Source organism: Dasypus novemcinctus, chromosome 24 (genome assembly GCF_030445035.2).
Source record: "Dasypus novemcinctus isolate mDasNov1 chromosome 24, mDasNov1.1.hap2, whole genome shotgun sequence".
In the NCBI taxonomy this organism is placed as follows: domain Eukaryota; kingdom Metazoa; phylum Chordata; class Mammalia; order Cingulata; family Dasypodidae; genus Dasypus; species Dasypus novemcinctus.
In genome coordinates, this window is record NC_080696.1 from 41,579,544 (window position 1) to 41,606,655 (window position 27,112).

At 38.7% G+C, this 27,112-nt stretch overlaps 1 protein-coding gene across 2 annotated transcripts in view; it reads left to right on the forward strand.

Annotated features, from left to right (window-relative positions):
- RPRD1B (regulation of nuclear pre-mRNA domain containing 1B) overlaps window positions 1–26,381 on the forward strand; it is a 53,989-nt gene extending 27,608 nt beyond the window's left edge. The window contains exons 6-8 of one of the 2 annotated variants that reach the window (XM_004463650.5): window positions 2,517–2,692; window positions 15,924–16,038; window positions 23,725–26,381. In XM_004463650.5, the coding sequence (XP_004463707.1) occupies window positions 2,517–2,692; window positions 15,924–15,998 (251 nt within the window). In that variant the 3' untranslated portion in view covers window positions 15,999–16,038; window positions 23,725–26,381. The remainder of the gene's footprint in view (window positions 1–2,516; window positions 2,693–15,923; window positions 16,039–23,724) is intronic. The other variant, XM_004463649.4, reaches the window with a different exon arrangement.
- The last annotated feature ends 731 nt before the right edge of the window (window positions 26,382–27,112 follow it).

Genomic DNA, 27,112 nt, shown 5'->3' on the forward strand with positions numbered 1-27,112 from the left:
TAGCCTTCTTTTTCTCTATAGTTCTTCAGCTGATAAAGGAAAAAAAAAAAACAAATGTGGAAAAAAAGTGTAGTATATTATTTCTCTTCTTTTTTTTAATAAAACTTTTAAAGTTAATAGATCACATAGACGTTAAAAAAAAAAGAGGTTCCCATATAACCCACACCCCACTCCCCCACCCCCACATTTTTAGAAATTGATTTTTCTGAAGATACATACATCACCAAAATGGTTACATTATAAGTCTGTTCCTTCTTGAGAATGTAAACTCCTTGAGGGGAGAGATTTTTTTTTTTGCTCTTCTGTCTCTGAGAGCCTAGAATGGCATCAGTCATATCACAGGAGCTCAAATATTTCTTAAGCTATTTGGAACGTTTTGAGCAGAGGATTTGTGGGTATAAAAAAGCTTGATATGGGTCCCTGTTTAAGGGACAATAGGAGGAGAGCAAGTGGATATGGGTCTTGAGGAACTTTGCTGTGAAAGAGAGCACAGAAATGGGACAATAGCTCAAGACTGATGTGCAGTTTTCCTGTTTGTATGCTGATGGTAGAGTTCCAGAAGGGAGAGAGAATTTGATAATGCATGGGGTAGGAAAGGGAACAATTACAGAAACTGAATTTTTAACTAAGAAAGAAGGAAATGGGATACCCATGCACAAGTTAAAGGCTGGCTGAGAGGCACACAGCGACTCACCTGATGTAATAGAGAGGACAGAGTGTGAGCACAGTACAACCACAGATAAGTTCCCTGATTTGAACATCTTGCTTCTATATTTTGGCTGCATTGTTTCTTCAGCTCATAAAATGCTCCCTTATACAAGTCTTAAGTGTTTTCTTTACCAACTTTTACCATGGACACTCAAACATCTTAACAAATTAACTATTTTTAAAAAAGCGACAAAGCTAAAGCCAACCTAATGACCCCAACAGCTTGTTCACAGAGCATACCACCAATCTAGGGAATTTGTTTTACCCTCTCTGACCACTGTATTTTGCTGGATGTAAGAGGAGAGCTCGTTATACCCACTAAGGTCTCTATCCTTTGTGTCCTGTTTTTCCCATATATGTTTTAGAACCAGACTGGGGACATTGTTTTCTTACTCCTTCATTTTCACCAAGAGCTTCCTTTTGTTTCCCTGTGCCTGAGGATGTTATAAGTGCCTGGTCTTTGGCTTCAGACCCACTTTGTAATTCCTCAACTGTTCATCTCCCAATATTCACATAAAAGCATTTAAAAGCCAGGCAGGCTGTTTGCCAGATATGGAAATCCTTAGATTCCAGCCACCTATGAGAATTCTGAGGTCTTTCTTCTCCAGTGGCCTATATTTGTAGGAACCTGCATATCTGCATGACTGTGTGACTCACTTTTTAGTTTTTCTCATAGAACTGCTTGAGTCTCTGGTATTCCTTGTTTCAAAGCACCCACCTATGCAATTTTGATCCTCACAGGACTTTTTTATTTAATTTAATTTAATTTTTATTTTTAAAAGATACATCATCAAACTCCTAGTACTTTTAAAAAATGAGTTATACATATTTAAAGTTCTAATCTCTCACCACTACCACACATAATTATATCAGTTCTTTATAAATCCAAATTCTCCTATTTTTTTTCTTTTGAAGAATCATCTCACTTTACAATATTGAGTTTTTTGTTCACTGCTTTCCAAGGACATCCTTTCTTATACTTCAGCGCTTCAGCACAGGTTTTTTTCCTCCTAAATCATGAGTTGTAAGCTGTTAATCATAAAATCAGTCTGATAGGTAATGACCAATATTTTTTAAAAAATGGAATAGACTAGAGGATAGAATGCTTTGCATGTAGTAAGGGTAAGTATTGCTTTGTAAAATTTTTTTCTTTCATTTTTGTATATGTTTGCATAAAGTGTGTTTCTTACTGTAGGTCATGTTCAAAAGCATTAGGAAGCCTCTGTTCTTTATCAGACCCTGTATTTTGCTGGATGTTAAGAGGAGAGCTCGTTAATGCCCACGTTCAAGGCTTTTATAGGTGCATTTTAGAGACCCATTTCTGGGTCTCACCTCAGTTATCTGCCTGCTCTCAAACTTAAGTAGCTTTCTTTTGTCTTAGGTTACACATCCAAGTGCTTGCTTTTTTATTTCAAAGGAATGTGCAAAGAATACCTGACAATATAAATGAAAGCACTTTTATAATTTTCAGAGACAAGGAAAATTATTTCAAATATGACCTTAAATATCTCTTTTTGCTTGTTTTATTTGTAATGCTTTTACAGGAATAGGCATTTAGAAATCCTTTGCCATTTTCCACTCCCTGTACAATTGCCTTATGATAGGTAATTCAGAAATGTCCTGTCTTATTGATAGAAGTGCCTTTGGATTTCTCAGTCAGCCCATTTATTGTTTGTCCACAGGTTCTGGCTTATTCTTGGACTCTCTACATTCAGAGAGAACCTGTTAACTTCCCCCCAGTGACATTTGCAATCATACCTATGTGATTTGTATATTGTCTCTTATTTTTTGGTTACATTTGTACTTAGACAAAGAGGCAGCTGAACGTCTTTCAAAAACAGTGGATGAAGCATGTCTGTTACTAGCAGAATATAACGGGCGCTTGGCGGCAGAACTGGAAGACCGGCGCCAGCTGGCTCGGATGTTGGTGGAGTACACACAGAACCAGAAAGATGTTTTGTCAGAAAAGGAGAAAAAACTAGAAGTAAGTACTTTGCAAGGCAATACACACCTCCTTAGTTTCCCTTTCTGTAGCCCACATTGGAGGTTTTTATAATACCTTAATTAATATATTTTTGTCTTTTAAAAATTCATGAAATGGGAACATCCATCCAATATTGTAATTATTTAAACCTAGTTGAAAACTGAAGTCACATTTTTATTTATCCAGGAAAGAATAAATTGCAGGAAACAAACATCGAACTCTTAATTACAGGATTAAGGATCTTAATATTGCTATAGTTTGAGCTCATGTTTTTTTAAAAAAATTGTAAATTGAGGTGAAAAGAACAGAAGAGATCAGTGAAACTGAAGAATGTTGACTGGGTATTATTTGGGAAGTATCAAAAAGAATTTCTTTTTCTTGGGGTGATATTGAGATTTATTTATGACTTGTTTCCGTGCTAAGGCCAATAAATAGTCTGCCTCCAAGCTCTGTCTGTAGCCAGTTTTAAAATTTCACTCTAATGTTTATGGAGCCCAGTTCTCAAACTGTTGAGGATATACTCACTTCTGCCCTGAGTTGAGGACATTAGTCTGAGTGTTCTTGAGTAGGAGATTTAGAAATAGTTCCTCACCATGTACTTGTTTGGCTTCTTAATTAAGTAGGTGTGGTTTAATTTCAATGTTTGGTCACTGGAATAACAGTGCCAGCTGTGTAGGCATTTGGAAAATTTTGCTTGCCCCAAGCTACCAGCCTTCCTTTTCAGCAGTGTCTTCCCTTCCTTAAAAAAAAAAAAAGTATGGAAAAGAGTTACAGCCAGTGGTTTTGTGAGATAAGGACAGTTGAGTTGGAGAATCAGTCACATTATGTTTTAAGAAACAACTCTTTAAGTCCCACTCAGAGTAGATAAGGGTGGGTGGGGATAGTGTTAACCCCCCCCCCCCCAACTCAGGAAACACATGCACACACACAGGCATAGTGGGAGGGAAACTTGAGCTTCTATCTCTTATGGCAGAGATTGTATTTGCCTTTCAACACAGTTATCTGACTTCAGGGGAGAAATGAGCAATAGGCTCTTTTTACCATGTATTTACCTGTAGTGATTATGGAAACTGCAGCCACGGGTAGTGGTAATGGGAAGTTCATATTCCTAGCAAGCTTGAGTGTGGGAGATGGAAATTGGCTGTAAAAGTAGTATGGCTTGAATTTAGAGATCAGTTTGGACCAGAAATCCTAAAGGGACTTACACAGGCAGTACCAGACGGTCATTTATCTGAAATGCTCATCTTTCACTGAGGAAGCATTTTTAGCACTGTGCCCTGGGACTAATAAGAGAGTATAATTAATGATTCTGGTTGTAAGTCACCATGCCATCTGTTGAACTGCCCCTTGGCGACACATTAAGGGCTTTCTCTGATCTGTGAGACATTGATTATCATGAGCAGCTGTTGTTGGGTGGAACATGGCAAGCCACCATAGAGGACAGTCTTTGAGAAGGAGATTTGATTGGTAGAGTAGTTGGTTAACTTTGTTCTGTTTCCCTTCTCCACAGTGGTACTTTATTCTGTCCGTTTCTTGGAGAATCACTCTGATGATTCTGGATGCCACAAGAAGTCATTGAGTAGAGAAATGGATAAGAGATTTGAGTTAGTTCTGTAGCTTTCCAGTCCGCATTTCTCTACTCACCTGGACATGGTTAAAAGCAAATAAGTATAGATTCCAAATTTAGTTTCTTTATCTCAAATAATGTCTCTCAGCTACTTGAGCAAATCTAATCATTGTAAAAATGGAGTTAAATTTGATCAATTTTTAAAAGCAAATTATTACATACAAGATATTACATGTTCAAAGTAGCTTTAGTTCTTTCTTTATCCATATTTACTGAAAAATGCTAAGTCTCCTTTCCAGAATCTAATATTTTTCTCTAACATTCCATAATAGTCTGGTCTTATTCCATTATATGCTTATGGAGACGGTAAAACTTGCCAAATATATGCCACTGAAAAGATGCATTAATGCTAAGAACTCCAAAGGCACAGAGAGATTCCTTTTCCATTCCTGCAGAGACGAATCCATTTTCCTTTAAAGACTTTTCTTTCTCTGCTTAAAAGTTCAGAGAATCTGACTGACAAAACAATGTGTCCCTTTTGGATTATATTATTTTTGCCAAATCTTTCAAAAGTCTGTTATTGATATACCTACCTTTAAAATTCTTTTCATTGTCTTCACTGAATTCTTAGAGCTTTTTGAAAATGTGTTTATTTCCTTGGGAATATGTTTTCTTCCCAAAGTTCTAGTAATATTTGAATTTGTAGATACTTTGTTTTTGTTTTTGCTTTTTAGTTTATATCTTCCGTTATGTAGCAAGCGTCCCTTTTTTTCCTTTCACTTGAGAATTCTGTTAGATATCTCAGTGGCTCCTTAACTTTGGGATGGAGTATGATGATTCAGACCCTGGGATGTTGGAGGGAGAGTTATGGGTCACAGAAGGAGATTGTGTTTCTGTTCTTAAGGAAGTCATATTCTGCATATAGATGAATATAAAACCAAATGGTGATTGCACGTAATGTAGATTAAGGAGACAATTGGCAATTCTGATTGTGGTTTAAGGTAAGCCCACATTTCTTGGCAGTCAGTGAAGCCTTTTTGTAAAAGGGCCTAACAGTTGAAGAAAAGAATATGTTTACAAATGAGGAGCAGCCTGAATGGAGCAGACAGGTCTGTACAGAAAGACAAAGACAGAGAATGTGGGAGGAAGGTGCCAGAGACCACAAGCAGGGAATTAGCTCAGAAATCTTTGAGTTGCTTATTCATTCATGAAAGTCAACAAAACATCTGCCATTCAAGCAGTATACAAAGATGAGTAAGATGTACTCTCTCCCCTCAAAGAGCTAACAGTTTAGTTGGTGTGGGGGACACAATAGCAAACAAGGAGTTAAAATAGACTGGGAGAAATGTTATAAATAAGGGGAATATCCTCCATCATTGCGTCACGATTGAAATAGAACAAGAAAAAAAATGCTAATTATATATTAACTTGATCACTTGTTTATTAAAAATATAAGAGAAGTATCAAATGCGTAGCAGTTTCTGAACACCATAATGTTTTCAGCAGATCTTCCAAAGTCTACTAGACAATATGCACTTTAAGTTCACAGTGCCAGGAACGTATTTGTTCCTCAGTAAATATTTGTTCTGAGTGAAATTCATCAGTTACATAACCTTTTTCTATAAAGTTTTTTTTAGGTTGCATTAGAAGTGGTTTAACAAATTTGGTTTAATTTTTGGTTTTAAGGTACATGTTAGTAAAGAAAGGTGACAAAGAAATTTTGATAGAAACTCATGTGGGTTTTCTCCTTTGTGTTATTTTACATTTTTCCTTAAAGTAGACTCATGATTAATTTTGACATGATGTCTTTTTACCATCCCCTATTGCTTCTGGGTGTCATGGTTGACATTGCCCTACCACCTTCCCCTTACACACCAGCCAAGTTTAGAAAGAGAGTTTCTCAAAATCTGTTAGTGTTGTTTTTGTCACAGACATGGGAAAACCTAAAAAATTGGAAAGAAGAATGCAGAAGAAAACAAATAACAGGCTTAAGGAATGTGGAGGATATAGAATTTGATTAAGAAAGGTAGAGGCCAAAGGTAACCAGAAAAGTTTCTGGACTTTGGTTCTCTTGGTTTCTGGTTGATAGAGATGGCTGTTCCAAGTACTGCTAGAACCTCACAAACCATAATTTTATGGGTTGGGCAAAGTTCCTGTTTTGTCAGCTTGGATATAGCGTGATGTGAGTATGCTCCAATATAGTGACTGAGGCATGTATCTGTGATTTTCATTCAGATCATGGTGTTTGTTAGCGATCTAAAACTGAAAGGAAACGGTCCTATGTCAGGTGCACATGCCACATCATGCATACACAGAGGTTATATACTGCACAGAGAAAAGAGCTCTTGGAAAATGTGTTCCTACCTGTACATTTATTTTAGTAAGGTGAAATTCACATAAAAATTATTTTAAAGTATTCATTTAAGTGGCATTTAGTACATTCACAATATTGTATAACCCACCACCTGTATCAAGTTCCAGAATATTTTCATTATCCCAAGAGAACATACTATACCCACTCATTCCCCATTTCCCCTTACCCCCCAACATCTGGCAATCACCAGTCTTTTTTTTTTTTTTTTGTCTCTAGATCTGCCTGTTCTGGATGTTTCAAATAAGTAAAATCCTACAATATGTAACCTTTTGTGTCTGGTGTCTTTCACTGAACTTAATGTTCTCAAAGTTCATCCATATTGTAGCATGTATTTCATTCCTTTTTATGTGGAACTATATCCCATCAAGATTATCTGTTCATTTGTTGATGGACCTTTGGATTGTTTCCACCTTTTGACTATTGTGAATAATGCCATTATGAACATTGATGTACAAGTATTTATTTGAATACCTGTTTTCAATTCTATTGGGCATATACCTAGGAGTGGAATTGCTGGGTCATATATTAATTCAGTGCTTAACTTTTGAGGACCTGCCAAACTTTTCCATAGTGACCCCACCATTTTACATTCCCACCAGCAGTGTACAAAGGTTGGAAATTCTCCATATCCTTGCCAACACTTATTTTACTTTATTTTTTAAAAAAACTTTATATTCATAAATTATTTGTTATATCAGTGTTACAAATTACTCAATTAACACAAGGTAATAACTACAATAAGAATAAATCCACTTTAGTCAGTGGTTACATTCTCCCCTTGTTTTTGTTCAGTCCTCAGTCTTGAAGGATTTGGGATGAGTCCATTCTGCTTCAGGCTGAGAAGGGCATTGATATGGGGCAAGGGAATGAAATTGTTTTGCTTGCAGTTGAAGATACTCCTCACTTTTGGGATGGGGCTGGTCCATCATCATCATTTTGTTAGTTGTCTAGGGCAAACCCAAAGAAGTGGAGAGTGGGAGTTGACTGCATACCTGTTGAATTTCAGGGCTCAGCTGGCATCGGCACATTCTAGAGACTTTAAGTAACTCTGACATATAAACTTTACAAGTAAATTGAAAATTATACATTCAAATAAAATGTATGAAAAATGTAAAAAAGTAGGAGAATCATGATTAGGGGATTTATAAATGAGTGTTTAACTATGTTATATTGGGGAATAGCTTTTCATATATTCTCAGATAGAGCCTGCTGAGGGGGTGTTGATTTCCTGTAGCTCTGTGGCTTGACTATTGTGTCTGGATGTCTCTAAGGTCCTCAGGAGTACTTTAAAAAAAAAAATCAATTTTATTGATATATATTAATAAAGCATACAATTCATCCAAAATGTACAATCAGTGGTATTTGCTATAATCACATAGTTGTGTGTTCATCACTTCAGTCATTATTAGAGCATTTTCATTATTTTAGTGCTACTAGTAATAAATAAAAAAACAGACAAATGAGAAAATTCCTTACCTCTCAATCTCTCTGTGCTTCCCCCACTGTACATAGATAGCTGCTGTTTCTGGCTGTTCTATCCAAAATGTATACTCAATGGCTTTTAGTATAATCACAATGTTGTACATTCATCATCCCAAAAATTTTAGAACAATTTCATTACTCCAAAAAAAGGACTCCATACTTCTTAGCATTCCTTCCTCAGACCTACATAACCACCAATCTCATTTTATCTTCACAAATTGATTTATATTTACATTTCATATAAATGGAATCATACAATATGCAGTGCCCTGTGTCTGGTTGGGTTTTTTGGTCTTATATTAACATTTTGTAGTATTACCTTACATTTGTTTAACTTCAAAGAAAAACGGTCTTATGTATGCAATTCTACCCATATTCATATTTCACATAATATATTTAATTCATAGTAGGGCATTCATACAGTATTTGTCCTTTCATGTCTGGCTTGCTTCACTCAACATAATGTCCTCCAGGTTCATCTGTGTTGTCTTATGTTTCACAACTTCATTTCTTCTTACCGCTGCATAGTATTCAATTGTGTATACTCCATAATATGTTTATCCATTCATCAGTTGATGGACACCTGGGTTGTTTCCAACCTTTGGCTATTGTGAGTAATGCTGCAATGGACACTGGTGTGCAGATATGCATGTCACTGCTCTCACTTCTGTGTATACACCTAGCAATGGAGTTGATGGGTCCCATAGCAACCCTATATTCCAACTTTCGGGAGCACTTTTTTTTGAGGCTTTTTTTATTGTGACAGTTTGTGAAATCTCGCTGAGATTTGCCTAAGCATAACCTCCAGATTGATTTCCCAGCTTTCTTTGAAATATCTTGTCCCTGGGAGTCATGTCCCATGTTTGGATTGAGCAGCGTTGTTGTTATAGAGCCCTCCTAAGTGGTATGAAGTGTGGTAACTCGTGCTTTTGATTTACGTTTCCCTTATGACTAATGATGTTGAACATCTTTTCATATGCTTGTTGGCTGTGTGCATATCTTTTTTGGAGAAATGTTTGTTCAAATCCTTTGCCTATTGTTTGAATTAGGTTTTTTGTCTTTTTGTTGTTGAGGTGTAAGAGTTCTGTATCCTGGATACTAGACCCCTATCAGAAAGATGATTTTTAACAAGTATTTTCTATTTTGCTGGTTGTCTTTTCACTTTCTTGATAATGCCCTTTGATGCACAAAAGTTGTTAATATATTTTTTAAAGATTTATTTTATTCTCTCCCCTTCCACCCAAAAGTTGTTAATATTGATGAAGTCTTGCTACCCATTTTTTCTTTCGTTACTCATGCTTTCAGTGTCTTATCTAGGAATCCATTCCAAATCCAAGGTCATGAAAATTTTCCCTTATATTTGCTTCTAAAAGTTTTATATTTTTAAATTTTTGTATTTAGGTTGCTGATCATTTTGAGTTAATTTTTGTATGTGGTGTGAGGTGGGAGTCCAGTTTCATTCTTTTGCATGTGGATATCCCATTGTCCCTGCACTGGTTTTTGAAGAGGCTTTTATTCCCCTGTGGAATGAATTTGGCATCCTTGTTAAAAATTAGTTGGCCATAGATGTATGGGGTTATTTTTGGATTCTCAATTCTGTTCCATTGGTCTTCATGTCTCTCTTTAGGCCAGTACCACACTGTTTTGATCATTGTGGCTTTTTAGTAAGTTTTGAAATTGGTAAGTGGGAGTTCTTCAACTTTGTTCTTTTTTCAATATTGTTTTGAGTATTTGGGATTCCTTGTAATTCCATATGAATTTAAAGATCTCTTTTTTCTATTTCTGGGAAAAAAAGCAGGGGAGCTGTTGGAATTTTAATAGCGATTGTGTTGAATCTGCCAATCACTTTGAGGAGTATTGCCATCTTAACAATATTGTCTTCCAGTCTGTGAACACAGATGTCTCTCCCTTTATTTGTCATTTTTAATTTCTGCTGTCCATATTTAAAAAGCATCATAGGGTGCCACTTAATGATGGATTTGACATTACTAAGGCCCTGTTTAGGTGTTACAGGAATTGGGCACCACAGATTGAGGGCAGCAGCTTTCAGTAGGCAGCGTTAACCCCAACCTTTAGAAGGTTTGTGCCCACACACGTGCACACAACAGAGTCACCAGGGCACTGTCATAACAGCTGGCCTTATTCTACAGTGTAAAGTGACACGTTGTCTAGGTAAAGTTAACAGGATTATTGAGCTGAAGGAACCTTAGAGATAGTGTGATCTGGCTTCTGAATTCATGAATTAACTCAGACCCAGAGAAGAGAATTAGCTACACACCAGGAATAGAACCCAAAGCAGATAGCTAGTAATTTTCCCTCAGGTTTGTGGTTTTTGTTTTGTTCTTAAATCTGATTCCATGAGGTCAACAGCAGGAAGACATTCGACACAGAAGAACAGCCAAAATTGAGTCATGTAAATAATCTCCAAGAATCTTGTTTTAGAGAAATGACATCTCATTTATGGAGATTAAAATGGCTGAATGAAAGCATTCCAGAGTGACCTCAGAGAAAGCCTTTCTAAGTTTGAGAGAACCCACAGTGCTCTTGTTCTGATAGGAAGGGAGAAATTGGTACATTGAACTTGAAGCTGCTGCCGTTTCTCCCCAGCTTTATACCTCCTCCTCGGTTGTAATGAATACTTAGGAGTAGAGCCTTTTACTTCAGACAGTACAGCTGGGAAGACAGAAATGTTCCAGAATCCAACATCACCTTCTGACTTTTCATATTTCTGTTTGCAATTTGATTATAACAACTTGAGAAATTCTTCGGTTATAGCTGAGGAAGCACTAAACCAAACTGAGGGCCGTCTGCTGTTTTTAGCAGCATTCCCTACTTCCCTGCAGGGTGCAGATGGTTGAAGTTTTAGTTTCAGTAATGAAGCAGGCAGTAGGTGGTGGTGATAGAGAGCTCCTTTTTCTCAACTTTAGAGTAAATTACCCTCTTCCCCATGATGATGAAAGCCAGTATCTCATTGTCTTGAACAGTAAGGGCAGTGGGAGCAGATTATCTCATCCTCATTTTAGATGAGAAAACAAATCTCAGGGTTATTTCAGTAAGCCAAGGTCACAGAGGAAGTCAGTGAAGGCCAGAACCCAGATCCCCCAACTCCTGGGTTAGTGAACCATCCAGAGTTCTCCTGGGAGCTGAGACACTCTTCTTAGAACTTGTATTTCCACCTAACCTGGCCTCATTTACCTACCCAGTCCTCTATTCTCATGGCCATTGCACAGTCACTAATGTTGGCATGGTTTGCCAACACTTAAAGCTTCATGTTGAAAAAAATGACATGATTTTGTAGCTCTTCCAGTGAGAATTCCATACTTTGATCTGTTCCATTGTTCACATATTTATAGCCCAAGTTATGGTGATTCTTCCCTGCTTCCTGGCATAACTCCACTGAGTTTCAGCCAGTGTAGATCACTAATTTTTCATATTTATAAAGAGCATATAAAAAATGAAGTACATATACATATTAAGTCAAAACAGCATTTGAGTCACTTATCACTGCCTGAATAAGAACATTCATTCTTATTCAAATAATACTTGGATCTTTCTCTTTTTTTTTTTTCTTCTGATTATAAAAGTAATTCATTGTAGGAAACCTGGCATATAAGTATAAAGAAAAAATTACAGTCTTACTACTCAGAGAAAACTACTTTTGATTTTGCCATCTTTCCTTTATTTTCTCCCCTATTTTAAAATTAAAATAGTTGGCTATAATGTAATAGACAGTTTTCTGTCATCCATTTTTTTACTTCATATATTTTCCTTTATTAACAAAAATTTTATAAACATTTTAAATGGCTGCTTAAATACCTGTGGTTAGATATTCTCAATCTCTCTCTCTCCCCCTCTTTCCCTTTCTCCCTCTCTTCCTCTCTCCCCCCCTCCCCCCCTTTCTCTTTTAACCTTGGGCTTTCAGTGTTTGGATTATTTTCTTCCTATAGATTTCTAGAAATGAATACTGTGTGTATGTGCAGATTTCTGCTTGACTTCAAGTACACTGAAGTTCATATACATTTCAAGGTATTTGCTACCAGTATGTATTCCTGCCTTAGGAGATATTGCTCCTTTTCAGAGCAGCATAAGATTCTGTTAACGCAGTCTAGCACTTCATTGAGCTTTTATATAAGTAAAATTCTTCACAAGTTAAGTATTAATCCTTGTTTTATGGAGGAGCAAATATTGAATAGCTTAATTAGACAAATGGTACTGTCTTCAGTGTTCAGAATTGTTTGATTACTTTTGAAACAACTGTGGGAAAATAGCAGCCAGCTTATTGTAACATTGACTTGAGTGAACATGACTTTGAAAGCAAGGTTCAGATTACAGAAATGTGAGCTTTAGTGGCTCTCTTTTTTTGACCCAGTAGGTACATGCTATTTTGAGCAAAGATCTATTTTAGTCATTTATAAATGTTCCTACTACTGTTAGGGTAGGTCTTCTATTTCTACTTTGGGTTAGGATTTTGAAAAAGGTAAAATTGTATTGTGGCATATGCCATATTGGGAGCTAATTTTTGGCTTTTTTCTCTACACAATCTAGGACTTGAACTAAGATCAGAAAGAGTTCTCTCTGTAATTAGGGTAGGATCTTCATGGTTGATGGTAGGCATTCAGTAGTTACAATGAAGTCAAAATGGAACATTTGCAAACAAAGTCCATGAGCCCCCAAAGTTATGGTGTGATTCATGTGAGAGGAGATGGTACCAGCCAGCTGTTGTCATGGCTTTGTAAGCCTCCTTATTCTCTTCTTATTCAGGTCCTTTATCTTCAAAAGTTGAGTGTTCTCAACTCTCTTTACTCAATCTAGTCATTGGTATCTTTGAGAACTTCAAGCAGAGAAACGTGCAAATCGACTCAACAAAAATTTACTGGCAGCCTAATATATATTCTTGGGGTTTGGAGAGTGATGTAAATAGGTATATATCGCTTTTTCTTCATGGTATCTGCTAGGGTGTATTAAATCCTTTTCCGAGCCCATTTATTTTGCCCACTCAGAGTTACTCCCATAAGGATACCATTTACCTTGGTGATGATTCAATGATGGTGCATTGCAATGCCCTTTCTAGGCTGTTGCTTTCTCTACTGAGGCCAGTGGTCCTCCCAGCATTTTAGATTTGATGTGGCTTTTCATATATAAAATAACAATGCCACCCTCACCTGAGATAGCAGATCTCAACACTGTGTCTAACCTGAGGTTGTTAGTTTCTGTCTTTCCTTGTCACAGAAGGCCTTTAGGGCAAACTTGTTTTCCTAACTGTGAAAGAAGTTTCCAGTAGACTGGCTGTTGCTGTCCTTGTCAGCATGTAGTATGGTTTGCCTCTCCAGGATTAAAACGAAATTTGCATGAGTGCTCCCCCATCTCCACAACCACCATATCTTGCTTTTTCTTGCTGCCTCTGCTTCTTTGCCCTTTGCAGCTTGGCATGTATTTCTGCCGTTCAACTGAAGTGGCTGCCTTCAGAATCCCTCACTAATGGTCTAATCTTAAAAGCCAAAAGATACTTTTCAAGCAGTCTCGTCTCCCTTTCTCTTTTTGGCCCTCTCTGTAGCATTTAATTCTGTTTATTTCCCCTTATAGGTTTTCTTTCTTTAGTTTCTGTGTTCCATACTCTATTGGTTGCATTCAACTTTTTTGACCTTCAATAAGCTTTTCTTCATCTCTGTCCTGTAAACGTTGCTATTACTTTTGCCTTTTTCTTATTCAGGACCTTATCCTTGAGTGACTTCAACTGGCTTCAGCTACAACTTGTATTCCGTTGGCTTAGATCTAGATCTTAAGCCCAGACCCTTCCTTGTACTTCAGACCCATGTATCTTAATTCCACAGATATTTCAAGTGTAATATGGCCAAAACCGACCTTCCTTCTAATCTTTGCTTTCCTTTTCTTGCTCTGTATTGAGAATGATATTGCCATTCATCCAAATCAGGTGCTAGACCTTATCCATTATTTTCCCCCATCTTTTCTCACCTCCCAAATCTGTCAGTTTGCCCTCCTTTTGTCCCAGTCTCCTTTAGTTTTTCTGCTGCACTTCTATCAGATTGACGTTCCATTCCCCTGTCTTCCACGTTTAAGTCATCACCAAGCCAGCATGATTTTGTTTCCTTAACTTTTCTTGATCTTTCCCTTCTCTTCATCATTGTCTCTCCTTCTACCATCTTAAACGACACTGTCATCATCTCTCACCTGGACACCTGCTGTAGCCCATTGCTGATCCATCTGCATTGCTTTTTTATGCCCTTTAATCCATTTTTCACATGGCAGCCCCTGTCATATTTTCAATATGCAGCTCTGAACATGTCATTATTACCCTGCCTTTTCAAAGCTCTTAGAAAATGGCCCCACATCTTTGCATGCATCTCCACTGTCACCTTTTGTTTCTGTTTTTGCATATGCACTTCTCTTTCCCTGGAACACTCCTCCCCTTTACTTCCCACTTCCCACTGGTTACCCTTACTTTGTTAATTCCTCTTCAGAGGGTGTTTCCTCAGGGAAGTTTACCCTATGAAATCTCCCTAACTTATAAAGCAAACTCCTCCCCTTCCCTCCATGTATACTGTGATAGCTATTGATGTTTTCCACATCTACCTTTTACCACATATACTGTTTCCTTCAAGACAAGTTTGTCATTCTTTTTGAAGATTATTTGATTCCCTCCCCCAGGCCAGGCATAAAATCCTGTTCTGGGTTGTCACTTGCATCAACCCTTGCATTTTTGACACTTAAGTGCTCTTTTTTTTTTCCCAGAAGTTAATTATAAATAGTTCTTATACTTTAGTATTTTGGTTTTATGAACAAGTGGAAACATGTAAGCATCTTATAAAGGACTCAGGCAGTTTTTTTTTTTTGAGGTACCGGATCTGGGGATTGAACCTGGGAACTTGTAAGTGGGAAACTGGCTCTCAATCATTGAGTTACATCGGCCCCCCTGAGTTTGTTTTTATTTTTGTTTTTTTTTTTTCTTTTGTTTGCTTGTTTGTTTTTAGGAGGCACCAGGAACTGAACCTGGGACCTCCCATATGGGAAGCAGCACTCCACTGCTTGAGCCACATCTGTTCCTACACTTTTAATAAGTATTTTTAAAAACATATTATGAACATCTGCTAAATTGTATATATTTACTTTTAAAATTACAGTGAGATTTGAAAAATTGGCCAGACCTAAAATTGATTTTAATTTTGTTAGTTTCATTTTTCTTAGTTTAGTTATATGTACACACTTTTTTCCCATTAAAAAAAAATTAGACTAGTTGTACTTTTACAGAAAAATCATGCAGAAAGTGCATAGTTCCGATATAACTCCCCAAACACACACACCGTTTTCTCTATTATTAACATTTTGCATTAGTATGATGCCTTTGTTACCACTGATAAAACAATATTATTGTAATTATACTATTTACTGTAGTCCATAATTTACATTATGGTTCACTCTCCGCATTGTTAGACTCTAAATTTTTTTTTCTTCCCTTAGACTTCTGCAAATCCCTGTCAGATTGGGATCTCTTGTTGTGGCAGTAGCTCCCTTACCAAGGCTTTTGTGTAGAAGGTCCTTTGGGAACAAGGAAGCACCCTGAAAACACTTTGGGTATAGTTTTAAATTTAAGAAGTCCGTTCCCATTTGACTCCTCCAGTGAACAGTTGGATTGGTCTAAGAACATTCCCCTAATTTTAGTCATTTTGTCATTTTTCCTTTTGGGAAATACTCTGTGTATACATTTATTGTTGGTTTTGGTAATGCAGCTGAGTGGCCCCGAGCACTGGAATTAGAGACACAATCTCTTCTTTTCCTTGTATCTTTCCCAGTGTTTTACTCAGCAGCTCCAGCCCTGCTGTGACACCCCAGAATGTATCATTTTGAAATGTTGCAGCTGCCACTAAGTCATTTGGGAGCATGGAGCTGGATAGGAGAGAGGTACAGGTCAGTGATGGTTTTTTGTTCCCGTGCAGATTTTTGAAGAAAAATTAAAAGCAACAATATTATTTTCAGCCCAAAGATTTCTATATTGCATTTACCTTAAATGAATGAATGAATGAATGAATGAATGAATGAATGAAATTGTGGTTCAAAGAGAGGCTATGATTTCTAAGTATAGGTCCTGTGGGTCTTTGTGGAGAGACATGAGCCACATGACAGGAGGGTTGAGTAGATGTAGTTAGGCTTAATAATATTGGGGCTAAGAGTCCGCTGATTCTTTTTACTTGAGTCCTTCAACCTTCATACAAGGCAGTATTTCTTTGACTTAAATTCAGTGCAGTGGGTCACCTTTAGAGCAGGGCCCTTCATAAACTGCTTTGTGGATAATAACCCTTTATGACTTTTAATTGGGGGTATCTGAGCATTGGATGCTTTTTATATTCCATATGTCCTATAGCACAACAGGGCAAGATAAAGGAAAACATGAGTCTTGATATTGGAAATCTTGTCTCATTAAGTAAGCCCTTGCCCATGGTATTTTTTTCTGACATAATTTTCCTTATGTAAATACTTCATACCAAGAAAAAAATAGGTTTGACAGTGTTTACGTGGTCATTTTGATCAGTATTTTTTACATGAGTTGCTAGAGGAATGCTTATAATTTCGTGTGTTTTGAAAATGAAATTCCTATAGAAAGGTCATTGCAGTGTCAGCCCCTGTCGTTTCTAACCCTCTTAAACCAGAGCTGCGTCTGAAGCATGCCAGGTCGGGTTTTCTGCTCTAACCAAAAAAGGCAAAGAATGTGTAAGCCCTGCGCCCTCTAGCAAATTGTCTCGGTGCCCTGTGATTGTCTGTGTTCACACAATGTCAGCTGGATCCACAGGAAGCAGAGGGATGCGCGACACATTTTTCTCCTACCCATTAGGGGAGTCTTTTATGAGACAAAATTCTACAGCTTTGCCAGGAACATAAATCCTAGGTATTATCTCAGAACTACACATTGGGCCTTACCCTCCATATTTTAAACATTTCTTGGCAGTCAAATAAACACAGGCAGTTTATCACAGGTGCCTGCTGCCCACTCTACTTCCCCTCCTCAAAGGGTCCTGTAACAGGGAGCAGCAGCAAATCTGACATGACTCTGATCTGTTTCATGGTTTCCCACATTCTCTCTGAGGTGAAGCAGGGTTTGCTGCTGTAACAGAGTTTGCAGCCAAATGGAGGGTTCAGCTGACCCCTCACCTCTACTACCACCCCAACATAAATTATGCACAAGCAGGAAAGGAAAAGCACGGGAAAGGAAAACTTAGTGAATTTGCCATTTTTTCCCTTGCTTATGATGAGTAGTGGGGTTTTGTCTGAAGACTGGCATGAAGGGAAGAGCCGTGCAAAGTAGAGGGAAAGACTGATGAGCAGGAGTGCTGTGATACATTGTCCTGTGGATAAATTGTGAGGTCTTGCTCCCGAATTCCTGTGCTAGGCAGGGTAGCATGAGTGTTAGATTAAAGGCTTGGTCCTGTATTATATGCAGGTATAAGGCATTTTAAACATGGAACACGTGACCACCTTGCCACATTAGTTCTCCACTTAAGTGGTACTTGCTGTACTGAAGAGATTGTGGGATTGCAGCACACTTGAATGAGTCTAAAGAATTTGAATGGGTCTCATCACATTGAAGTTGGTTTTAGTGGTATTGTGAAAAGAGGTTGGAATTTCTTCTGAGAATAGAAGTTGCTGAGGGCACAGTGACAATCCTACTCTCTCACCCTTTTCTCCTTCTAGGTTTATGTGCTTACTCTTAAAATGCCCAATGGAAAGTGTCACTCAGTGCTATGAGGAAGTGTAGGCAGAATCTGTCAGGTTTCAGAGTAGCCCAAGGAGAGATTTTGAATGTTGAGCAAATTTCCTGTTATTAAAATGAAGTTTCTTGGGTGGTATCTAGAATGTAATAGCCTAAGCACAGTGGATACCCTCCCAAACAGGAACGAATGGGATTTTTTTAAAAACATTGCTTAGGAGAGTGTTATTTGAACTTAAGGCGGTTTCTGATTGGATCAAATCAAGTTCCTCCCCTTTTAACCACAGTGAATTTTCTAAGTTAGTCAGAAAATCACGTCAGAGTGAGGAGCCTTGGATTCTTTTTTTTTTTTTTTCTTTTTTTTTCTTTATTTTATTTTAAATGTTATACTAAAAAAATATGAGGTCCCCATATAACCCCCACCCCACCCCATCCATACCACTCCTCCCACATCAACAACCTCTTCCATCATTGTGGCACATCCACTGCACCCGGTGAATACATTCTGGAGAACCGCTGACCCTCTTCACCTCCCTGTCAGCAGGCCAGGGTAAGTCCAAGGAACCAGAGGGTAGGAGCTGCAAGTCTGCTGAGGCCCAGGGCCTGGCTGTCACATGGACAGTTCAGAGATTCAGGTCTCCTGAGTATACAACAAACCAAATGCCAACCACAGGTCTGGTAAAAGTAACAGAAGAGGCGTGTGTAGAAAGGTTATATCTGAGTCCAACTCCATTACACTCAGGAACACAGACTCCAAAGTTGGGCCAACTGACATGGCCCTGAACTCCAGTGCCATCTGCCTTGACCATAGAACCTGTGGGTCGCTGCAGCCCTCAGGAGAACCAGCACCTGGGTTTCCATCTACCTTGGCTGTCTCTGGTACCCTGCTGAGGCATGCATAAGCATCACCCCCTGATGACCTCCTGGCTCTTTTTTGGAGACTCATAGCCATATAAACTCATTTGTCCTTTCCATTTCCCCCTTTTATCGAAGGTCAAAATGCAGTTTTTAACACCTGATATCACATGTAGGTTAAGCTATTCTGCTGGTCTGAGTTGACCTCTTTGTTCATGGTCTATTTGTAGTTACATTATCAGCTGGTGCTTGGTAGTAATCCCTCGGTGCCAGGGAGGCTCATCCCTGGGACTCATGTCCCCACGCTGGGGAGAAGGCAATGCATCTACATGCTGAGTTTGGCTTAGAGAGTGGCCACATTTGAGCAACATGGAGGCTCTCAGGAGGTAATTCTTAGGCACCCCACAGCTATAGGCTTAGTTCATATTTCAGGCACACAGGCTCATAATCGGAACCATCAGTATCAAGGGCTCATCGTTGGACCATCTATCTTTATTGGTCTTTGCCATTGCACTTGGGGGATTGTTGTTGTTCCATTAGGGAATGTGATAGAGCTCCCCTGGTCATGAATTCAACACTCTCTCATCTGTCGTTTCCAACTGAAACCACTATGAAAATATCCAAACCTTTCTATGTACCCTATATACATGCCCTGGAGAACTCCCTCCCAACCGTGTGCCCCCCCACTAATGATACTCCACATGAGTGCTCCTCCTGCACCATAGTTGAACCTCTCTGTAGTCCAGAACTTCAAAAAGGATACCCAGGTTTCCATTAATAGAAAAATGGAATATAGTAATGGATTTAAAAGTTAGATACAGAATACATAGAAATTTAGAAAAATTAAATAAAGGAAAAATAAATTGGGCTATCAAAGAAATGAAAAAATGAAAAAGCCACAGGTGTTGCCCTGTATGTATAGTGGCAAGGCAATTTCTTCCATTTCTTCCTCAGTGTCTACCTCCGTTCTTTCTTTTTTTTTTTTTTTCCTGATTATTAAGTTTCTCTTGGCATAAGTTTTAGGTCACAGTAATTCACATATACAATATATGGTACTCCCACATATCCAACATCAAACCCTTTGTCCCTTCCCCAACAGTGATCTTTTTACATGTTCATATTATATTTGCTGCAGCTAATACAGACATACTGAAACGATAGCTTTCAAACATGGTTCCATTTGGGTTTCATCATGGTTTATATTTTAGACTATACAATTTTCTAAATTTTTAGTTATCTTATGTTTTACATTATGGTTTACATTTTAGCCTCCAGACTTTTATACATTTTTGGTGTAATTTAACATGACCTATATCCATCATGGCATGGTCCTGTGGAACTCTTCACCATTGCTCCACAGTTACCCTGATTCCATGTATTCAACACCTCTTTCCCCCTCCCCTCAGGGCCCACCATGACAATCAATCTTCATTACTTGAGGGACCATATTGAGAGATACTTGGAAAAATGTTGAGGGCTTGACATACTTGACTGCCCTAACCCATTGGGAGCCACCGATTCTCTCAAGAGATACAATTCCCTCTGTTTGAGAACATCAGTCCTCCCCAGGATGTGGGTATACCTTCATTCTCATTGTATGGGTCTCCACTCAATGATATAATCCACTATGACAAAATGAGCACTCACACATTCACCCTGTGTCAGATGCCACCCCCTTAAGCATCCCAAACATGCAACCTTCCATATTACATTTTCTAAAGAGTTTTCTCTGCACCACAATTTCAACCACATACCTGACAGTCTCCCATGATCAAATGTTCCCCTCACCCTTTCCCCAATTTCTTAGGCAATCTGACCCATCCTCCCACCCCTAGCACCCCTAAAGCCCACACAGCCCCACTCAAAGTTAGTCCTGTGACCCCAATTTATCCCTTCCCTGTACAAATACAATACCTCCAGTTTACCATAGATTTCACGCAAGTAGCTGTCACTCACAACCTTCCTCTACCTTCCAACTACCTTCAAGTTTATCATCCAGTCTCTAGCTCTCTGAGACAGCTTGGTTTACTTATTTCATATCAGAGAAGTCATATAGTATTTGTCTTTCAATGCCTGGGTTGCTTCACTCAATATAAGGTTCTCAAGATTCATCCATGTTATCCCATGTGTTTGTAGTATATTTGTTCTTATAGCTGAGTAGTATTCCATTGTAGGTATATACCACATTTTATTTATCCATTCATCTGTTGATGGGCATTTGTGTTGATTCCAACTTTTGGCAATAGTGAATAGTGCTGCTATGAACATTGGTGTGCATATATCAGTTTGTGTCCTTGTTTTCAGATCTTCTGGGTATATACCCAGCAGTGGAATTGCTGGGTCATATAGCAAATCTGTAGCTAGTTTTTTGAGAAACTGCCAAACTGTTCTCCAGAATGGCTGGATCCTTCTGCATTCCCACCAGCAGTGGATGAGTGTTCCCATTCCTCCACATGAGCCTTGGATTCTGATCTCAGTTCAGCTCACTGGAGAGCTCTGTAGCTGTCAAGAGTAGATGGCTCCAAGTTGAAGTAGCTTTCATTTTGTCAGCTCTGGTCAGAGGATTTGGATGAGAGGCAGGGGGTCATATGGAGTAACTAGTTTATTTTTTTTATACCTTGCATTGAGGAGTTTATTAAATGAATTCATGTCCAGTAATAGAATACTGATTTTCATGCTATGTATTTATTTCCCTCAAAATATGTGCAAGCAAAGAAAAAAACTTTTTAGGGGGAAGGGACAGGGAAACTTGGTATTTCAGATCCTTATATTTGAAAACCAATAGAGTAAAAGGTGACAGTTGACCAGAGTCTGGGTTTTAGGAAGATTATTTAATATGATTTACTTATACATAATGTCAGGTTTTATATGTTAATTTATTGGGCAGTTGTGTTGAAAGTCACTATTTATTGAGCACTATTGGTAGATACTGGGGTGAAGCAGATGACCTGGTCCCGCCTCCTGGAGCTTACTAGTCAATGGGGAAATTATTAACAATTGATGTAAATCATTGTTTAATTTTAGTTATAATGAGCTTACAAAGGAAAAAAGTGGGGTGCTAGGAAAGCTTGCTTTCTGCCCCTAGCTCCTGGACAAGGGTTCATTTGATGGTCTCTTGGGCTGCTCTTCAGGTGGCTGGCTGATTGCCTGCAGTAATGTGGGGGAGGGGTAGAGCCTCAGGGGCTAGTCTAGGGAATCTAGTCCCTCCTTGTATCCTTACTTGGATTTTTGTCTTTACAACCTGAACTAACTATTCTTCATTTGGCCTGTTTTCTGGTCATCACTCTTCCCAGAGTGCTTATCTTTTTATTCTCAAACCCTTTGCCTCCCCAAGTGTACATAAGGTATCTAGCATCAAGGAATCTAGAACTTAGTGATGTGGTCCAGTTTCCACACTTACACATCAAGTTAGAGGCAGAGCTAGAACTAAACTCAGGTCTTTGATTCTCAGCTCGATGATTTCTGTTACAGTCCTGCAGAAGAGGTTTTAATTAGCAAGGTCCCATTCTCAAGGTCGTTCTTGGCAGAAACACCTACAGGGTTTAAGGCAGCTAGAGAAAAAAAGGACCGTAGGGGGCCATAATGCAGATGCTTTTACAAATTTACCAAGAGTCTACCTTTTTCTGGGAGCTGAGGAAAGAAAAGAATGCACTCACTTCTTGTCATCAGGGGGTTCATGCTGTATAGGAACATAGAAGACTGTTGTGTATACAGAGAGAGGATAAAAAGCAGCCCCTTGGGAAGCAGATGTGGCTCAACTGATAGAGCATCTGCCTACCATATAGGAGGTTCAGGGTTTGAACCCATTGCCTCCTGGCCCATGTGGTGAGCTGGCCCATGCTCAGTGCTGCCGCACATAAGTAGTGCCATGCCTTGCAGGGGTGTCCCCCGTGAAAGGGAGCCCCACGTGCAAGGATTGTGCCCCACAAGGAGAGCTGCCCCATGTGAAGAAAGCACAGCCTGCCCAGGAGTGGCCCGCACACACAGAGAACCAATGCAGCAAGATGACACAACAGAAAGACGCAGATTCCACCAAGAATGCAAGTGGACACAGAAGAACACACAGCGAATGGACACAAGAGCGCAGACAACGGGCGGGGGGAAGGGGTGAGGAGGGGCAGGGAGAGATGGAAAACCCGTCTCCTAGTTGAGGAGGAAAGATTTTCCTGGACAGAGTTCAGCAGGTATGCATAGGACTGGAGTCAGGGGTTTGCAGGGACCTGAAGAGCAAAGAGGTCCCTCCGGACTTCAGTAGAATCCTGAACAACTGCCCATGTAGGGAATGGCTTGTGCCAAGGGGGTCGGGGAGTTGTGAGAAACACATTTGGGCAGGGTCTGATTTTAGAAGACCTTGAGCTCTGAACAGTCATGGAGAGAGTGCCATGCCATTCTTCAGTTTCTTAAAGGAGTAACTTAATGAAAACTGTGCTTTTGGAAGATATAAGTCTGGTGACATGTTTGGGAAAAATTATGGGAATGGAGACTATTTAGATTTGTTCAGTGAGGGGGTCCTAGACACAGATAGTGGCAGTGGGGTATTTTGAGCTTCTGTAGTGCTTCTTTGCTTTTTTTAAATAATGGGTTCTGCTACAAATACAAATCTCTGAAAAAAGTAAATCTGAATTAACCTCTAAGCTTTAACACAGAAAGTATAACTTTATAGTGATTTTTTTTACCCTTTCTAGATGGGTCTCCAAAATGAGTGTAAAGCTTTAGTGTCAGTATTTTGTTTTTTAACGAATCTTGAACCAATGCATAGAGAATGTGAGTACTGAATGCCACTGATTTTTACTTCCACATCTGTAATGCTAAGTTGAATACCATTTAATGTGCCATTGTTAGTATTATACTCTGCTTTCCTGTTCGATAAGTTTTGCCTTTTGAGAGTTTGAAAACTAGCATTGTAGTATAGCTCAACAGGGAAGGGATGGGGAGAAGGAGAAAGCAAAAGGGTAAACAGCATTGACTTCTTAAACATATCCATCTAGCACACACAGATGTTATTTAAATGCTTTGTCTTCTCTTTGTCTCCTTAGGAATATAAACAGAAACTTGCTCGGGTAACCCAAGTCCGCAAGGAACTAAAATCCCATATTCAGAGCTTACCAGACCTCTCATTGCTGCCTAATGTCACAGGGGGCTTGGCCCCCCTGCCCTCTGCTGGTGACCTGTTTTCAACTGACTAGAACAGATGGTGTGTGGCCCCAGATTCCCATCCATACCAGCAGGAAGAAGAGGGTTCAAGTCATGGTTGGAAATGACCTTCAAGCTCCTGCTTCTATCCCTCCTCCACCTGGCCCTTGCCTTCAAGAAAGAACACAGACTCTTAACTCTTCTCTCCAGCCTTTCATGCTGAGCACAATTCAGAACAGTGAGGAGTGGAATCCGGTTTAGATTCATAATTGGAAAGAATAGACTCTCCCACTTCATGTTTTCATGCCCTGATGGTTTTCCATTCTTAAATGCTCTCTTTACACCTAAGAAGTTGCAAAAATCATGTGCACTTAGAAGCTTTCAAAAGAACATTTGTCCCTCATGGCAGCGTTTACTCATGAAAGCAACTTTCTTTCTGAGCTGGCCTTGTTCAGTCAGGTACAGCCTTCCACTGAGGGACTCACCTCTGGAGACTTTGGATTTCCTAGGTACCACCAGCCTCTAAAGGTTGGAGGCACAACTGTTGAGCAGCTTTGCCATAAAAAGTTTGCCAAATCTTTGATCCTTTCTTGCCAGTACTTCTACTAGTGATGCACAAAGTTTAGGAACATTTACTTTGTAAGCAGACTAGAGAATTTAGCAATAAGATCCAAAGTGGATCTGAAGACATGAAGTCACAGTTCAGAGATAATAACAGGGATCTCAAACATGAGTTAAAAACTAAATTATTTGCTTCAAGCTCCTACATACAACCTTCCCAGGCTGCACTTACTAAATGTCCCATCCACTGTGTCATAGAGCACATTCCCAAATACATGGTCCTTCCGTCCCTATTGATTAAGAAGGCAGTTGTTGGAAACTGAACTGGTGATCCCCAAAAGGTAAAGGCTTCACACACAGGCTTGCCAGGGGTCTGGGTTCTGCATGAGTGTTGCTTTGACCCTTTTGTTTGGGGGGGTGGGAGGACACACACTAACATTGAATCCATTGGGTGGGCATATGTCCACAGTATGGTGACTAAACTTGAAACATCTCCCTTGCAGGTATGACACTCTGTGCATGTTCATCTGTCAGTCCATGCCACTGCATGTGTCCTTGTGCCTATATGAGGATGAGTACTTTGCATCAGACCTTACTGAATAGCTCATATAGGGCAAGGGAAGGGGATTGGGGATTTTAATTTTGGGTTTTAATCATATTATCATGCCAGCTGACATTATGACTATAATGTAGTTAGAGGATTTTTTAAATCTTGCTTTTAGTAAAGGATGGGCCTGCTAACTGTAAATCATTCTGATTTGGCAGACTTAATTTTGACATTGGAAAGGGCAGAAAACAATTTGCCCTAATAGCGTAATAGGAATTATATCCCAGAGGCTGAAATCCAAAAGCTATTAAAAGGAATTCAATGGAGGGGGGGCTCCAGAATCTCCATAGTTTTGATTGCTATTTTCAGGATTACCAAAAAGCCATTTATATATAATTTTACATGTTAAATATGTTAAATATAGCCTATGTTTTTAAAAAGTACAAGTTTCCCTTCAAGAAGCTCTCCTGCCTGCCATGAAGTGAGAACAGTGGAAAGTCATAACAGGTATTCAGTTCAATTCTGTGTAGAACCTGGTAGCGTTTAAGCTGTTTTTCAGATTTGAATACTGTGTGTTGTATGATTATTTACACTGCCTGTTCTGTCACTGTAAATTGATGAGTCTAAACGTTTTCTCCCAGAGGCCATAGGGCAGTAGGTGTTTTACTAAAATTGCAAGGTAAATTCTAGTCTTTGCTGGTCTGCATATCTTCCCCCATACCCATATGGTGTGCTGATTTAGCCCTACATATGAGCTTTCTGAACAGATCCATCTTGGACATTCTCTGTGCTTTCGCCAGGGAAGCAAAATTTTACCAGCCTCAAACTAAGCAAAAGGATATAGTAGATAATTTGCTCTGATCAGCTAGATGAACATGTTATAACATAATGGACATAGCCTCCTGCTGTGTTTCATCTGAGTCTTTGACCAGCAATTGGTGCATAATTATTACAGCAGAAAAAGAAATGAAACTGTAGCAATTATGTAAGTGAATGTGTTGGCCTCTTAATACCTGTTACTAGTGGACTTCCTGTGAGGAAGTTAGGGTTTTTTTTTTGTTTTTTGTTTCTTTAATGAAATGACTTTGTTTTTAAAATCTTAGTTCTCCCCTATCCTCCCAAAGTGTGCTTTACTTCATTTGTTTAATTTAAATGATCTTTTTCCCTTGTATGTATAAGGTGATTTGGGGAAGGGGGAGGGAGGGTGGTTTTTGTTTTTGTGTTTTTTCTCCTTAGGCCTCAAAGGACCTTTCCTTTAGGTCATCTTCAGAAAGTCTTTAATCTTCCTTTGTTGTGTTTTTTTTTTTTCCTTCAAAGAATATTTTTAAAGCTTAAATTTGTATATTAATTTAGGACTTTATTTAGAAGTATAGGCTGTCATTGGAGACAGCAGTATATTCTGAAATGTCTCATAGATATATATTTTTGAATAAAGACGGTGTTGTTGAACAACATTGTGAGATTTTTCTCTTCCCTACCCCATATGGAAAGCTCAAGAATTTATTTTTAAGCTGTGGGTGATTAGTAATAACCAATAGAAATTGTGCTTTCTCTATAGAATCTTATCCCTTAAGAATGTTGTGACTGTCACTGGCCTATAAATTATAACTCAGCACTTTCTCAATATTTTCTGATTATTTCCAGGGGCTTAATTAGCTTTAATTAGCTGATTCACACAGTACCAGGAGAGATATTGCTGTAGTTTTATCGTCATTGTAGGGAAGTGGGAACTGACAGAGAAGGTTAAATGACTTTTTCCCAAGTACCACATAGCCAGTCTCTGACAGATTAAAACTTGGAAATTCTTTGATTTCAGTGCTTTTGTTCATACCACTGGGCCTCCTGAGAGCTTTTGATTTTGGCAAAGCAAGTAAAAGCCATTATGAACAGTAAAAAAAAACAACAAAAAAAACCCGCAAGATAACTTCAAACCCAAGTGGAATGTCTTTTAAAAGCATTTTAATGTGTCTTTTTTTCATTCTTTTACTTTTAAATCCAATAAAAAGCATATTGACTGGGTATTATCAGTTATGTCTCAAAATAATAGAAAAACATAGATTTGAAATAGATCTTTTGGACATGGTTGATAATATTTTGGAAGGATCATTTTAACTTTTCCACTGGGTGAGGGCAGCATTTGCTATAAGAGGTAGGGTTACCGATTTATCTCATGATGCAAATAC